The following is a 17,772-nucleotide window of genomic DNA, read 5'->3' on the forward strand; positions in this document are numbered from 1 at the left end:
TTTGATCACTAACAAGTGCAACTAAACCACAGTCTCCCGTGTGCCTTCTGGAGAGAGGGACACGTGTGCAGGTCATTCAACCTTTATCTTATGATCAGTACAAAGTCTAATCAAAACAGATTGCAAAGTATCTATCTACTTCATTACTAACCCATTGAAGAGGCATGCCAGACAGTTTTGGGTGCACTATAAAAGGTCTGCACTGCAAGCTCACAGTGCTCCCAGCAAGAAGAGAAGCCTCAATGGGTCCAGTAGTTGTCCTGGTGCTGGGCCTCTCCTGCCTGCTTCTCTTTTCCATATGGAGACAGAACTCTGGAAGAAGGAAGCTCCCTCCTGGCCCCACTCCTTTCCCAATTATTGGTAATATACTGCAGCTTGATATTAAAGACATCACTAAATCTTTAACCAATGTAAGTACTCTTCATGCTCCCTTCCCCCGCGGTCTCTGACAAGAGATAAATTGAATCATATTTTAAACCTACTGCTGAAGATACAATAGCACGATGAATTATTATAAAGCCAAATCCTTGTATGAAGTATTATATGTCTGATTTTCCAGTTTGTATCTTAATCATGGAATGAAGTAATGTATTATGTGAGTGTGTTATTGTCTATTAGAGTCTCAACCATAAAGTTGCAAATATTATGCTCTGAGTTCATGACCCAGGATTGACAAAACTAAATAAATAAATAAAAATTTTTTAAAAATCTCTATTAAAAAAATAATGATGGTGTCCGTTTTGCTCAGGCTCACTCTGAGAAGTAAATATGACATCTTTCACTGATAATTTGTCTTCTCATTTCCAGCTCTCCAAAGTGTATGGCCCTGTGTTCACTCTGTACTTTGGCATGAAGCCCACTGTGGTGCTGTATGGATATGAAGCAGTGAAGGAAGCCCTGATTGATCATGGGGAGGAGTTCTCTGGGAGGGGCAGGTTCCCATTGATTGAAAAAGTTAGTAAAGGCCTTGGTAAGTGTACATATGAATGTGTGTGTGCATTTGCGCGCTTGAGTGCGTGCGCACGCGCGCGAGCGCCTGTGTATGTGTGTGTGTGTGTGTGTGTATTGAGCAGAGGATATGGGGATAATGAGGACTGAAAAAGAGGCCTGAAGGCTTCTGTAGTCAGAGCTTGCACATCCCTGTGGCTGCCATCTGCTTCTTCCTCTTCCTTGCTAGTGTTCACCATCCATGTTTCTGCTTCCCTTCATTCAGGAATTGTTTTCAGCAATGGACACAGATGGAAAGAGCTGAGGCGCTTTACACTCATGACCTTGCGGAATTTTGGGATGGGGAAGAGGAGCATTGAAGAGCGTGTTCAAGAGGAAGCCCACTGCCTTGTGGAGGAGTTGAGGAAAACTAATGGTCGGTGCTGCTATAAATCACTAATTAGACAGGGATATGAAAGGCTCTGTTAATGCCCCTCTGTCTCAGATATGGAATCTTTTGTTTTCAGAAATCATGACTATGAATCTTTTTGGTTTTAAATTGATCCTAGGAACTTGAACCCTGGGGTCTAAATACTTGTTCAGCTCATGGCTGGTGCTCTACGTGTTGAGCTATACCTCCTGTTCAAGGTTTTTGATAGTGAGAAAGTACAGGTGTCATAGATTTGTATCAAATTGACTTCCCGGGTTGAATACCAACCACAGTTGTCAGATTTAAGCCTTGTGAGTACCCAAGGGTTCCAGTCATGAACAATGCCAGTGTCTGAATAGATTATTTGAGTTTCTTTTCTAAAGGAATAATGCTTCTCTCCCAACATAATTCAGTGTACCTAGTGTTGTCATAACACAGCAATGATTGCTAAATGAGCAGGGTGGTAAGGGCCCTCTCAACCCTCAGAGAGCCCCACACAAATGCAGGTATATGGTGCCCTCATTTTCAGAGACATTTCAGTGATTCCTCAGTGCCCATAACTGTAATTTTGGATAGTCATTGTGTAGTGTAAGGTACAATTTTATTTCCTTTATTTTCTGAATATAATTTGTGTCAAAGGTTATTTCTTTGCAATAATAGTGCAGTTGCTACAGATCAATCTTAGTTATTTCTTCTTACCCAGTACTTCATCATGAATCTCTAAGCCACACAAATTGATTAGACAATTCAACTTGCTAGATTCCAACTATTATGATCAGTTCTTTACCCAATCTTCTCTTAGCACATTTGAGTTCAATTTTCAGTGTTGCTTATCATTGTATTCCATATTTCTTACATCTTATGTTAAAAATCTCTGCCAATCATTTCTTTAATTAACTGCTTTTACCTCTAGTCACAATGAATAGCATTGACAACTTGGATTCTAAATGTCCTAGCCTTTAAATTCATTCTTCCAAGTAAAATTAAGGACTGATAATCAGACTTTACCTGTGAATGAGACACAAATGCAATCACAGAAAAATCTCATCAATTTGCCATGTAACCTTCCCTTTCATAGTAAAAATAGAATTTTTCTGAGAGCTTTGCCCCAGTTCAATTTTTAAGTAGCCTTCATGCGTGCAACTAACTCAATGATGATTGGATAATTCTAATGACCAACACCAATTCACAATTCACTATTTAGGTTCTATGATTTAAACCCAGTAGCACCTTACACATTGGTTATTTGCTCATAGCGATTCCACTGTATGGAGAGTGCAAAAAATGATCATTTTCTTTAATTTATCTGTCAAAAGGTAGAATTTCAGAGATAGACACATTTAAAATATATGGACCATTTATGCCAGAATTCCAAAATTTCAGCCTTGTTCATAAATTAATTTTGGTGTTTGAATAGACGTTTTTCCTAAGGAGAGGAATTCACTTTTAAATATTGAATGCTCCCATTTATTAATTTTGTGTTTTTGTTTGCCTTACCAGAGATTTACATTTAATAAAAGGTTTAAATTTAGTTATTACGTTTACTTTGTCATACAACATGAATGCATTCTGCTTTTTACTTTGGTTCTCTCTAGTGTTTGAAGGTCTGATAAAATCTCTCTCTTTAGTTTCTCTCCATTCCTGATCTTAAAAAGCTACAGATACTTGATAGTCTCTCCTTTTCTTTCTCAGTGCCGTGAGTCTATAGGTTTTGTAAACAGGTACATTAGTACTTAGAACAGTTGACTATTAGGTATATAAAAGCCTTCTTTTTCCAAAATAGCATACAACTGGGATTGAAAGACTTTAGGTAAAGGCAACTAGGAAGAACTGTTGTTATTTTGCTGGTTAGTTTGTACTGGCCAACTTAGGCTTCAGGTAAAGTATTAGGCCAGTTTAATTCATATTGGATATATGGCTGTTAGAGGAATTCATAAGTAACACAGTAATAAAATGCTAAAGATGACAAAGGCTAAGTATTTGATATGCATATTTCACTTTGTTTCTGACTCCTCAGGCTCACCCTGCGACCCCACCTTCATCCTGGGCTGTGCTCCCTGCAATGTGATCTGCTCCATTGTTTTCCAGAATCGTTTTGATTATAAAGACCAGAATTTGCTTAACTTGATGGAGAAATTGAATGAGAATGCCAAGATTCTGAGTTCACCATGGGCGCAGGTGAAGCCAAGATCTTTTCTTCCTAAGAAAAAACTTCTTTCTTTTTCTTTCCCTTTCTTTCTTCCTTCCTTCCTTTCTTCCTTCCTTCCTTCCTTCCTTCCTTCCTTTCTTTCTTTCTTTCTTTCTTTCCTTCTTTCTTTCATTTTTTTCTTTCTTTCATATCTTTCTTTCTTTCTTCCCTCCCTCTCTCCTTGTCTACTTCCCTCCCTCCCTTCTTCTTTCCTTCCTTCCTTCCTTCCTTCCTTCCTTCCTTCCTTCCTTCCTTCCTTCCTTCTTTCCTTCCTTCCTTCCTTCCTTCCTTCCTTCCTTCTTTCCTTCCTTCCTTCCTTCCTTCCTTCCTTCCTTCCTTCCTTCCTTCCTTCCTTCCTTCCTTCCTTCCTTCCTTCCTTTCTTTCTTTCTTTCTTTCTTTCTTTCTTTCTTTCTTTCTTTCTTTCTTTCTTTCTTTCTTTCTTTCTTCCTTAAATAAAAGAAAAACTGACCCCAATTAAATAAAGAATAATTAGTTAAGTGAATACCTGGATAAGACAGTTCTACCTAAAGAATTGTAGAAGGCTGTTCAGGAAATTACTCCCTACGCCAATATTGAAAGTTCATTTTTGGTTAACTTTCCTTCATGTTAATACAGGGAAAGAGACAGAAATCTAGTTCACGTTTTGAAGTTCCAAAAATGGATCAATGATGGTTTTTCTAATTGGTTTGAGAAGCAGACAAGTGAAAGATGAGGGAGAGTAGCAGAGGAGCTGAGTCTGATCTAGGTATATTGTATGGCCAGGCCCTTGTGGCATATGTTTAAAATCCCAGTTTCTCAAGAGACTGAGACCTAAAAGATCAAGGATTGGAGCCAGCCAGGGAAGAGGTGTCTGCCAGACTTCATCTCCCAGATAGCCAGCAAGAAACAGTGCAGGAAATGGAGCTCAAATAGTAGAGCACTAGCCATGAGCAAGAAAGCCAAGCAAGACCCTGAGGTGCTGAGATCAAGCCTGGTACTGCCACCAAAAAGAAAGATATATTTTATTTACACATGGATATGTCAACATGAAAGCCTTTGACAACTAACTGATGCAGATAAAAATGAAAGAAAATGAGTATAAAGTAAACATCTGAGAAAAAATTCTAAGCCTAAATTTTATACCCACTGAAAAAAGTGCAAATATAGGATTGACTCAAGCTAATGAACTCAAGCAATTAATTTGATATTTCTCATAAATCTCAAAGACATATTCTTACAATTGGCTTTGTTCAGTTCCAGAAAGATAACTAGTAGATCTGTGGATATCCAGGTCCTTAGTGAAAGCTTACATTTCCCACAGGTTTGTTTTCCCTACATCTTGTAGTCATATGATTATTGGACAGAGGTATTTTCCTCACAATGGAAGCTACTATGACTGTCTGAGTACAGTCAGAGTGTTTGTTGATTCCTCTGTGATTCTACATGATGAGGGAGCCTGGGCAAAAACAACAAAGTTGAAGTATAAAAATCCTCACAAGGTTGTTTTTTGTGTTTCTTTGTACTGATTTGGCATGCACCAAATTCAGTAAAAAATAATCCCTATATGATCATGGAGAAGTTGGTTAGGTGATCTGGCATGAGGCTGAGTTTTAGGGCATCCTTGAACCCCTCTCACTTTATATGTTCCATTAATGTTTCCCTTCAAGATGAAAACCATGTAACATTTCTATTTACAGCCAAGTTCTCTATAATATGTGTAGTATGAATAGCCGAACATATTTTTATTTAATAAATGAATGTTTTACATTTAGATCTACAACCTTTTCCCTGGTCTCATTGATTACGTACCAGGGAGTCATAAAACTGTACAAGATAATGCTGATCATATTAAAAGTTATGTTTTGAAGAAAGTGAATGATCACACGGATTCACTGGATGTTAACAATACCAGAGACTTGATTGATTGTTTCCTGATTAAGATGAAACAGGTAAAATGAAAAAAATATGCACATTTACTTGAAATCTTGTGCATTTTGGGTCACCTGGAATATTCTGTGTTACTAGAGATGTTTAAACAATTAGACCACCATGTTTGAAAGAATAAGTTATCAGTTATGTAAATGAATCTACACTATGCATCCTGGGAAACTTAAAATTAATTTAAGTAATTAGAATACATTTAATTTTGTCTTTATATAAATTTATATAATAAGGAGAAGCAGAATGCCCAGGGCAGGTGAAATAGAAACAAATACCATGCAAAAAATTGTGCTATTTTATGGAGATGTGTATAATTACTATATACTGCACAGAATAGGAGACCTAATTAGGGTGGACTTACTGCATGTTCTGTAAGTTAGAATGGGCCTTGAAGAAATAATTCTGGAATGATGCTTAATTGGTCATGGTTTTTCTGTTGTTTTTGACAAAAATTACATATTTAATATGTGTGGTAACCCTAGTATTCATCTATGATTATTACCTAATGAATTTCCTTTAAAAATGTATATAAATTAAATGACATTGAGTACAAAAATATAATAATATTAATATCCATATTTATCTGTAGGTTTATGTTCAATAAGGAAATGTGTTTCTTAATTTGGTGTTGATTTATTTTTCAACATGCTTCAGCTGACTCCCCTTAGCACTTTTTTTTTTTGTTTGCCAGTCCTGGGCTTGGATTCAGGGCCTGAACATGGTCCCTGGTTTCTTTTTGCTCAAGGCTAGCACTCTGCCACTTGAGCCACAGCACCACTTCGGGCCTTTTCTATATATGTGGTGCTGGGGAATCAAACCCAGGGCTTCATGTATGCGAGGCAAGCACACTTGCCACTAGGCCATATTCCCAGCCCCCTAAGCACTTCTTGTGTGATAGATCTCTTCATAACCGACTCTCTTCTCTTTTATCTTAAGAGCATTAACTTCTGCACTGTGGTAGGATATGAGATAAAATCAGTGTTTTAGTCCACAACATGGAATCATTAAATTTTTCATTCATTTAGATTTTCATCATTTTTTTCAACATTTTTACAGCCTGGATTATAATACGCTATGTACCCTCCAACTATTAAATCTCCAAATTCATTTTGACATATGGAAATTTTATTATTGGTGTTTGAGCACACTATTCTTGAGTAATTTTACCTTACGATTTAAGTGTAATTGTAACTGGATGAACAAAGCAAAGTAAGCAAAGTTGATGTTAACAAAGTCAATTTAACATGACAAGCTTAAAAAGCTCCCGAAGTTGATATTGTCAAAGGAGATGGCTCTTTTCCTAGCAAGTACAAATGTTGAGAGGTTCAATTTATTTTAATTATCATATTATATACTATTAGATACACTACAGGTAATCAGGATATTATAAAAGCATGATGGATTTAATGCTGGCCAGGGACCAGCTAGAAAAATGATATGATTTGATCACTTAATGATTTTCTCATTCAACATTTAAAAGTGAAGACTTGTTGACAACTTAATTTTACACCACCCACTCGGTCGTCGGCACTGCTTTATCCATACTTGCTCCTTTATACCATGACAGGGTAATGTGAACACATCTTGGCTTCATGGTTTAGTGTCTCTTCAGCTCATGCATTCCTAGTCGTTGCCTCACAGGTTCCCTAGACCACCTGACTTGGAGCTTCCCATGTACTGGCCCATCTTATTTGGATGAAGTCATTCTTATTCCTTGTGACTCCTAGGTTTCTTCTGCTGTTAGCACTTTTTACAAGCACTATTAAACATATGTAAATATTTGTTATAAGAAGTTAAGTTGCAACTAGGAGTTCTTTCCTGAAATCCCAGCTCCTCAAGAGGCTGAGATTTGAGGAACAAGATTTGAAGCCAGCCAGGGCACTAAAGTCCTCAAGACTATCTCCAATTAACAAGCAAAAAGTGAAAAGTGGAGCTGTAGATACTGTAGATTCACTGTCTTCACATGGTCTGGTAAATAATATAATTGTGTCAAATCCTAGGACCAGAAAAATCACAAGGAACCATTAGAATTCACTAAGGAAAATTTGATAGCTGCTGCATTTGATTTATTTGGTGCTGGGACAGAAACAACGAGCACAACACTGAGATACGGCCTGCTGCTCCTGATGAAGCACCCCCATGTCACAGGTAGGTGCACAGGTGGAGACCTAAGTGAATTTCAGGAAAATATAGGAGAGTTGCTGCTACTGATTTGCATTGTCAAATATATCTCACAATTCGACATCCTGTGCCACCAGCTGTAATCAGAGAGAAGTGAGGAGAACAAGGCAGTAGGGAAAGCAATAAGACTCTTTCTGGTATCTGCATTTTATGTGAGGTAATTGTTGGAAAGCAGCTCCAGCATAAAGTGACGTAAGTTACATATTGATTTTAGACCCAAATCCCAGTTTTTACATTAGGTAAGTTCTTCTATATACCTTTCCTCATTCTGACAATTCTAATTGTGCTATAGCTCACAGGAAACTCTTCATTCATGCATAAATAGAAGTCCTAGAAATTAATGAGTGTCTGAGATTAGTTCCATTCTGGGATATGTCCTAAAAGCAGACTCATTAAAGACGTATTATTGAGGCAGAAACCATATCTAAAGGAATTTAAAAATTTTAGAATTCTGCTTCTGTAAAACTTATGTTTGATAAAGTTAAAGTTTTACAAGGGCATTCATAATTATTATCTCTTACAACCTTATTTTATACTTAAAGAGTTCTAGTTGTGGAAAAACTGTGTTAAGTTTTAGGAAATAATGATAAAACAATTTCAAATGAGAATTTGTTTTCTGAGGAGAAAAAGGAGAGGAGAAGAGTAAATAGATGAGAAGTCGTAACCAAAATTCTGCCACTCAGAGTAGATTTTTTTTTTTTTTTTTTTTTTTTTTTTTTGGCCAGTCCTGGGGCTTGGACTCAGGGCCTGAGCACTGTCCCTGGCTTCTTTTTGCTCAAGGCTAGCACTCTGCCACTTGAGTCACAGCGTCCCTTCTGGCCATTTTCTGTATATGTGGTGCTGGGGAATTGAACCCAGGGCCTCATGTATATGAGGCAAGCACTCAGAGTAGATTTAATAGCGATAAAATAACTGAGCCAGATACATGATGCTTTCATCTAAATGTGGTAACAGAAAAAGTTATGAGGGAAGAAAAACCAAGCTATGTCTCTATACTTCCCATATAGTTTCCTATTTAGAAATAACAGGTGTTCAAGAAGATTAAAAAAAAAGAATTTAGAAAACAGACTCTCCATGTTCAAATTCTCGCCACAGCTCCATTTATTGGGTAAAAAACAAATTTGAAGCTGGGAAGCTCTGTACTCAGAAATGTGTGAAGAGGAGCGGTCCAGCACAACCCCTGGTGGTTTGTGATGCACAGCTTTTTTTCTCGTTCCCGGAAATTCTTCCTGAGTGAAGAATTATATGAGCCTCTGTATTTTACAATTTGATAGAAAATTCCCTCCAAATGTCCAGCAGAATAAAGGGAATAAAAGCATTCGCTCAACCTAAGGTTGTACCATTCCAGAACACCAGGATTAGAGAGATCATCACAACTTTCAGAAAGATACAACTAGGTCTTATACAAAGAGACCATGAAAATTGCATCCCAATTATTTTTTTTTCAAATTTTTATTATCAAACTGATGTACAGAGAGGTTACAGTTTCATACATTAGGCATTGGATACATTTCTTTTACTGTTTGTTACCTTGTCCCTCAAATCCCCCTCCCTCCTCCCCCTTTCCCCCATGAGGTGTTCAGTTCACTTTCACCAAACAGTTTTGCACGTATTGCTTTTGTAGTTTTTTTTGTCTTTTTTTACCCTGTGTCTCTCAATTTTGGTATTCCCTTTCAATTTCCTAGTTCTAATACCAGTATACATGGTTTCCAATATACTCGGTGCATCCGAATTCTTTTTTTTTTTTTTGGCCAGTCCTGGGGCTTGAACTCAGGGCCTGAGCACTGTCCCTGGCTTCTTTTGCTCAAGGCTAGCACTCTGCCACTTGGGCCACAGGGCCGCTTCTGGCCGTTTTCTGTATATGTGGTGCTGGGGAATTGAACCCAGGGCCTCATGTATACGAGGCAAGCACTCTTGCCACTAGGCCATATCCCCAGCCCTCGAATTCTTAACAGTAACAGGTACCTATGCAGTGATGAAAAAAGGTGGGAGAATTAGACTTCCATATCAGTCATAAAGTTTATGTCCCATTTTCTCCTTTTTCACAAAATACAGTATAATGCAGCTCATTCACTTATTTAAAACCAAGTGAAAGGAATCATGGACTCTAGAAACTGGGAAAGAAAGGTCGTGGGGTACTCTGAGACAGACACTGAGGCTGCTGGGAACTCAAGTAGAAAACACCCACATCAGAACAAAGCAGAAACAAATGATGCAAGGAGAGAGGGGAGATACTGTTAAAGAAGGAGAATTGGCCAAGTGTCTTACATTTCCCACTTACTGACCATGTATTGCTAGAAGTTTTAAACACTTTTTTGTTGTGTTTTTCCAAATGGATTCTAACTCAGGATATGGAAAATCATGAACTGATGTGAAAAACAAGGGAAGTATAATAAATGAAGAGTAAGTCTACTTTTCACCCTGGAAACAATATTTCTGTAGTCAGAATGATTGATACTGTGACTACTTGTTAAAAACTCAAATATTATATCTAGTATATTGTTATTAATGAGCTGAGGGGGAATGTGCATATGTATGTATCTCTATTTGTCTATTTGTAGATGTGGCTAAAAAAGTAAGACAGAGATGTGAATGCACATTGTGATCTCACAAATTAGGAATTCAATAAATATTCTCTAGAAGTGATTAAAAAATCAATTGGATGCTGGACACCAGTGGCTGAAGCCTGTAATCCTACATGATCAGGAAGCTGAGATCTGAGGATGGAGGCTTGAAGCAGCCCAGAGAGGAAAGTCTGTGAGACCCTTATCTCCAATAATGAACTCAGAAAAAGCCAGCAGTGGTCATGTGGCTCAAGTGGTAGAATGCTTGCCTTGATCACAAAGAAGCTTAGGCACAGTGCCCAGTCCCTGAGTTCAAGCCCCAGGTCCAGCAACAAGAAATAAAAAAGAGAAAAAGAAATGGTCATTATTTAGAAACAAGAAGATAAGTGTCAGAAGCAGACATTTAATGCCCAATATGGCTATCATTATAAAGTGGTTGGATAATGAAATGACTATTGCACATTGCATATATGTACACACAAAAACATAGGCACTATTTGTATAATGTTTTAGTAATTATTAAAACTAAAATTAATATTTATTTATTATTTTTCTTTGGGCACTATTATTTCTTTTTTATATTTACATTAGTGTATATGAATTGTACAAAAGCATTTAATGCTGTTACTTCCATTCATACATACAAATATTTTCTTTTTTCATCATCATTGAATAGTTGTACAAATGGGGTTTCAATTCAACACATGAGCTCATGAGTTACAGTGCACCAATGTCTGTACTTATAATGTACATTGACCAAGGTTAATGTCAGTTTTTATAATGTACTTTCATTCATATTTTTACTTATAGCCTGTTTTATTTTTTTGAAATATACTCCTCTACTCATATCAAGTACAGAAGCTAAACTCACTTTTAAAGACACATCATTTGTTCTTTAAATTAATATGATCTGAAAATCATTTTATAGTAATTTCACCTCTTATAACAGCAAAAACATATCTGAATTATAACAAATTAAGAATAATATATTAACATGCTTAAGTTCATACTTAGAGTTATTTATGTAGCTGTGTAGCCCATGTATTACCATTAATATTTGTGGAGATTTGTGAAATCTAGAGACAAAAGTGAAGATAACAATGTCCCCCAAATATACTTTCATTGTGAATGTTTAATTCCCCTTATTTTGTAATTATGATAATATGCTTCTTATATGTTAAATAGTTATTTTACTTCAATATATAAAGAATAGGCACATGAACAGTTTTTGGGTTTTTTTAACAAAACGCTAAACTCTATGGATATATTAATACATTATAAGACTACTTAATAGTAGCGTTATGTATATATATATTGAAGTATAAGTATTCCATTGGGCATATATATATTTCTACCTTAAATCTTGTTGAAGTTCATTATGACTCTTTATGTAGTAGTTAATAACTGTGACCAATGTGCCACTTTCGTCCTATTCTGCCATTTTTTATTTATGTCTCAACCAGCTAAAGTGAAGGAAGAGATCGACCGTGTGATTGGCAGGCACCGGAGACCCTTCATGCAGGACAGGAGCCAAATGCCCTACACAGATGCTGTGATTCATGAGATCCAGAGATACATTGATCTCTTACCCATGAACCTGCCCCATGCAGTGACCAGGGACATTAAGTTCAGAGGCTACCTCATTCCCAAGGTGGGCTTGTTTCTTCTGTGCTGAGCCTCCACAGGGAGCCTGAGTTCCTGAGTTCACTGTGGGATTCTGCTCCTCCACTAAGCATGAGAGAGCTGAAAAAGTCTCACAGTTGACTGTCTGGGAGAGTTTGTGATATGGGAAGTTTGGGGTATATAACCATGCAATGATAGCCCTGGTATCTAGCAGTGTGAATTTTCCAATTTTGTTCTGCTCCTCTAATTGTTTTATTTCTGTCTTTATTCCTTGCTTTTTGTTAAAGGCTATGCTTAATTTGTGTACTTCCAAATGAATGCACAAGTTTATGTCTATCAATTTCCAAAATACTCTGCTGGCAAGTTTAGTATGTCTACAGTAAAATTATAGATAAATTTTGGGGGAAATGTTACTTTGTTTTCTTCAATTCATGAATAAGTCATTTTCCCAGTTTATCTATGCTTTACTTTATTTTCCAAGGAATAATTTGTTTTCAATAGAGTGGCTAAAAAATATTTTCACAGACCTTCTGTAAATACTGAGTGTTTCCATTGTTATTATTTTATTTTGTTTTTGTTAGGCTTGAACTCTGCAGTTGTCTGTCCCTGAGCTCATTTGCTCAAGGCTAAAGTTCTCCTACTTTGTGCAACATCACCATGTTCACTCTTGTGCTCTAATTGGAGACAAGAAACTCAGGGACTTTCCTGCCTGGGCTTTCCATGGCTTTATGCTCTCCTTGCTTTTAAGGTTTCTGCTCTTGAGAAATCTCATGTTATGCTGATGGGCTTGCCACCATAGATAATAACTTGCTTTTCTTTTGCAGCTTTCAGGACTCCTTAATTTTTCTGAACATTTAAAGTTTAACTATAGTGTGTGGTGTGGTGATTCTTTTCTGATCTGGCCTGTTTGTTGTCCTAAAGACCCCATGTACCTGGATTGCTAAAGATTTAGGAAACATGCTCCTATTAATTTATTGAATATGTTTCCTATTCCTTCATCATGATCCTCTTCTCCTTCCTCTATACTTACGTTTGACAGTTTTGATCTTTCAAGTTTCCCAGGTGGACCTATGTGTTCTTTTCGTACTTTACTTTTCACCTAGTTCTTCATCTGACTATTCTAATAGATCTACTTTGTCCTTGAGCCCTGATATGCTGTTTTCAATTTGATCTACTCCTTTCCATTGAGTTTTTATTTGATTTATATAGCTTTACATTTCCCACAGTATAGTTTCATTCTCTTTTTAAAAGATTTCTGTATGTATGTTGAATTCTTTATAGATATATTATATTCTTTCCTTAAGTCATTCAGATGTTTATTTGTATCCTTTTCATATTCTCTCATTTATGCATTTCATTTCACATTTTACTTGATCATACTTGTAATTATGCCTAAGATTTCTTTGGGCTTTCTTCTTCTTCAATATCCGTGGTGTCTTTTGCTAAGGAATTGTTAAGCTTTGGATGTACTTGCCTTTATTTCATATTTTCTGTGTTGATATTTATGGGCTCTGAAGCCAGTTCATTGGATGAAAGTGTCCATCACCTGTAGACCTAAAGATTGAAATAATTACTTTTCAGTGTTTCTGTCACCTCTATAATTCTTGGTTTTGTTTTCTTTTTTTTTTATCAGTTTGTGGCTTGAACTCAGGCCCTGGGTGCTATCCCTGTGCTATTTTGCTCAAAGCTAGTGGTCTACCACTTTGAGCAACTGCATCACTTCTTTTTCTCCTGAGTAATTGGAGAAATGAGTCTCATGGGCTTTCCTGTCAAGGCTGGCTTAGAAGTGTGATCTTCAGAATTCAGCCTTCTGAGTAGCATAGATTACAGGTCTGAACCACTGGTACCAGGCTTTGCATATATAATAGTAATATATGTAAATATTATATATACTACTACGAATGTATATACTTATATACATATATGTGTATCTGTCTATCTATCTGTCTATCTATCTATCTATCATCTATTTATTAGTCTAGCATATCTCTGTGTATTGTTCCCAGGGTACAACCATACTGACATCATTGACCTCTGTGCTAAATGACCACAAGGAATTCCCCAACCCAGAGACGTTTGACCCCGGCCACTTTCTGGATAAAAGTGGGAACTTCAAAAAAAGTGATTACTTCATGCCTTTCTCGTCAGGTAATAGAATTTTATTTCTATATCTCAAGATTATTTAGGTTTGGAGGTTCAGTTGGAAGCTCTATTGGGGCTGGTATAATTGCACTTTAGTTCATGATTAGGAGCAGCACTCTCCATTCCCACCAACTTTCCTTGTCATGGTGGATCCTTACTGTTGGATCAGATTAGTGGGGCTTCAGTTCTTCTGTGCATTTCTTCCAAATTGAGCAAGGTAAAGCACAGATCCTTTGCATTCTTTCTTTACATATATGATAGTGATCTCTTCTAAGTGAGTTAACTTCACTTAGACAGCAATCACTCACAGTGGGAAAGATGGTCTCATCACAGGACTGTCCCACATCATTTTGTGGCATTTTTCATTGTCAGGCTCCTCCATAGAATGAAATGTCTCCCAAAAGACACAGAAGAGCACCTGGGGTAGCAAGGGAAAAAAATCACAAATTACCAGATAAAAGGATTTGCAGAGGGAGTATTAACTAAGTCATAACTTTCTCATACTCCTATACCAATCATAAAATGGAGGGAGCAATGTTCTCAGACATTCGAGGTACTTCAAAGGGAACAGTGACTGGACAGAAGATAGAGTCAAGCATTATTGGCAAAGCAGTGAACCACAAGAGCATAATACTGACTCTCAAGCAAGAGTGTCTGAAACTGTCAAATAATCTTATGGACATATAAGGAACGTGTAGCAGTTACCCTACACATATCACAACACACCCTGTTCCTCTTTCAACCCAAGAGATGTGTGTTGTATATTGTATCTCCACACCTGCAATATGTGTGCTTTGTGTTTGACCAAGGAGCAGCCTTCCTTCTCTGATGCTGTGATTTTTGTCCTGTTTTGTTTGTCCTTTTTTCTTTTTTCCTGTTTGAGGTTTGGCCTCATAACTTGGGCCTTGTCCCTGAACTTTTTTGCTCAAGGTTAGCACTCTACCACATTGACCCATAGCTCTACTTATACTTTTCTGGTAGCTAAAAAAATTGAAGATAAGTGTCTCATGAACTTTCTTCCCCTGGATTGGCTTTGAATCACAGATCTCAGCCTCCTGAGTAGCTAGGACTGCAGGCATGAGACACTGACAACCAGATAATGATGTAACTTTTGAAATCTGTTACATATTGGCACTTGAAAACCATGGGGAAAGACATGGATCTCCATTAAAAAATTCACTTGCTTTCCACAAAGAAAAACTTTTTAAATAATGAGAACATTATGTGTTCAGATGATTTTGTGCTTCAGTGAAAATCTGAATATGATATTTGGGAAACTGAATGAGGGCAAGATTTTATTGCTTGAAGGGACACAAAGCACAAAAAAGGAAACGACAAGTGGTCTGTGTCCTGATGTCTACAAGGAAAATGCATCAGAGCCAAAAGGAATGCATATTATAATACTTTAAACTTGTGTACGGTAGAATGATAAAATGGACAGTTAGGCTGTAAACATTAAAATGCAAAAAGTATTCACTGAATATTTTCTGGGAAGAGGTCACATAATCAAAATGTATGTGTTTTCTTAGAAAAACACATGTGTTTCTAGAACATACAAATTTTATCCTAGAAATGTGAAACTCAAATTTTGTATAAATAAAATAATGAAACCCTCATTAATATATAATAAAGAAAAATCGATTATTACATTAATTCCTCACCAACACTGCATGAAGGAATCATTAGCATGCCCATTTAATATATGAAGAATCTAAGGCTCAGATAGTTAAGTAACTCAGCCATGTGGTTAATAAGTTTCAGAATCAAGATTTGAGTCTGTGACTTGGAAAGCCCTGTTTCTCACCACCACTGCCATGTGAGAAATTTCACGTGGAGTCTAGGATAGGTCTATGTCCTCTATCACTGTGTGTATATCACTCCACAGACTCCAAAATGTGGAGGAAATCCCAAAGTCATGGTCACATGGACAATACTAAGAAAGAAGGACTGAGAGTAGGCCTTTTTGGGTAAGGACAAACTGTATTAAAACGTCATTTCAACCACAAGGAAAAAATACTATTGGAAGTATAATTGTCTTCTAGAACTATGATCCCTCTCTTTAGCAGAAAATTATATATTAGAGTAACTGACATAATAATTTAGCAACCTCAACACAGCATAGAGAGAAAGAGAAAAGGGGAAAGAAAGGAGGAAATATTTTTTAAAACAATATTTATCATGTATAATACGTAACAAAATGTTTCCATATAGATGGTAATCTGTTTGTTTAACCGTAATTTAGTTAAGGATGGTTTACTTTTCGATTATTTTTGAACACAGGATCGTAATTATGTAGCTCAAACTGATTACCAGCTGAAGTTTCTTCTATTTTAGCTTACTGTGCTGGAATCACAGGAGTGCTCTGGAATTCTCAGATTAAAAAAAAAGTTTTCAATGATGTATTAGTTAAGATAACAAATTCATTATGAATCTTTAAAAATCTTTCATCTCCATGAATCCATCTGTCAGTAATCCATGAATCAGTAATCTGTCATGAATCCATCTGTTCAGTAATTCACTGAGCAAACAATAATATTTGCTCTTGGCAGATACAAAGTCAGTGCTTCACGCACTCACACTTACATACAAAGGAGCCTTTCCTGCTTTGATTTTCTTTTTTTCCCCTCTCTTTCTCTCTTTCTCTCTCTCTCTTTTTTACAAAAAAAAATTTCAGGCAAACGGATGTGTGCTGGAGAAGGCCTGGCTCGGATGGAGCTGTTTTTATTCCTGACCACCATTTTACAGAACTTCAACCTGAAAGCTCTGGTGGATCCACAGGACCTTGATACCCGTCCAGTGGTGAAAGGGCTTCTTTCTGTGCCCCCTCCATACCAGCTCTGCTTCCTTCCAGTGTAAAGAAGAGCTCTGCTGTCTGCCTCCAGCTGTACAGTAACTAGCAGTTCCCTCCTGTGAGCCATCACTCACCCCCTTCTCCTGTCAGGGATGCCTTCCTGTCCTCCCTTCTCACTTCTTCCCACTCCCTCCAGACCCAGGAAGATCCATTCTCCAGTTTGGAGGGCTTCCTGTATCACTACACAATGATACCTACAGTTCTCTATGATGTATAATAGATTCATTCACCACCCCAAGCCCTCAGCTTATCTAATGATAATTTTCTAATGATCTAGTACCACAAAATAATAAAATGAACACACTATGGCATTACTCAATGACTCATTACTCAATAATAAATATTGTTTTAATCGTAAATATAATTTTCTCAATAATACATATTATTTTTCATGCCTGGGGTCATTCTTGGACCATCCTAGTTTGTTCAAAATTCAGTGAAGCAGTGATACAAACCAGAAGTCCAAAGTAGCTTTTTGTCCACAATTTACTGAGCATTGGGAATGGGAAAGGGAAAATGGTAGGAAAACCCTTTGTCTATGTTACCTGTCTATCGGGCGATGTGGATTTAATGAATAACAGCAATGTCCAGAGCAGCTACTCTTGTAGGGAAATACTGTGAGACACAGACATAGACAGCAATAAGCATTAAAGGTTAGAGTTCATATCTTTGGTGTTAGTTTAAACAAAAAGAAAAATTGGAACTATTCTTTTCAATTAATGTTTCCAACCGCAAGCAAGGTATGAGTTTATGGTTTTGTACAGCAGATCATCTGCTCTATTATTTTTATTGGTGTATATCACAAGTCCTGGGCCTTGGACTCAGGGCCTGAGCACTGTCCCTGGCTTCTTTGTGCTCAAGGCTAGCACTCTGCCACTTGAGCCACAGCACCACTTCTGGCTGTTTTCTGTATATGTGGTACTGGGGAATCGAACCAAGGGCTTC

At 37.0% G+C, this 17,772-nt stretch overlaps 1 protein-coding gene across 1 annotated transcript; it reads left to right on the forward strand.

The window, feature by feature from the left end:
• The first annotated feature begins 235 nt into the window (after nucleotides 1–235).
• On the forward strand, nucleotides 236–17,067 carry LOC125346234 (cytochrome P450 2C5-like). The gene is made up of 9 exons (XM_048338635.1): nucleotides 236–410; nucleotides 808–970; nucleotides 1,214–1,363; nucleotides 3,375–3,535; nucleotides 5,298–5,474; nucleotides 7,467–7,614; nucleotides 11,675–11,862; nucleotides 13,841–13,982; nucleotides 16,651–17,067. The coding sequence occupies exons 1-9, from the start codon at nucleotides 243–245 to the stop codon at nucleotides 16,830–16,832; spliced, it is 1,479 nt and encodes a 492-aa protein (XP_048194592.1). The 5' UTR covers nucleotides 236–242; the 3' UTR covers nucleotides 16,833–17,067.
• The last annotated feature ends 705 nt before the right edge of the window (nucleotides 17,068–17,772 follow it).

The sequence above is a fragment of the Perognathus longimembris genome, chromosome 2 (assembly GCF_023159225.1).
Source record: "Perognathus longimembris pacificus isolate PPM17 chromosome 2, ASM2315922v1, whole genome shotgun sequence".
Lineage (NCBI taxonomy): Eukaryota > Metazoa > Chordata > Mammalia > Rodentia > Heteromyidae > Perognathus > Perognathus longimembris.

Excerpts from the sequence above, each read along its gene's own strand:
- LOC125346234 (XM_048338635.1), top strand. The coding sequence starts at position 243 with ATGGGTCCAGTAGTTGTCCTGGTGCTGGGCCTCTCCTGCCTGCTTCTC. Across the intron at positions 1,364-3,374 it reads GGAGTTGAGGAAAACTAATG|GCTCACCCTGCGACCCCACC; the intron begins GTCGGTGCTGCT and ends CTGACTCCTCAG. Across the intron at positions 13,983-16,650 it reads CTTCATGCCTTTCTCGTCAG|GCAAACGGATGTGTGCTGGA; the intron begins GTAATAGAATTT and ends AAAAAATTTCAG.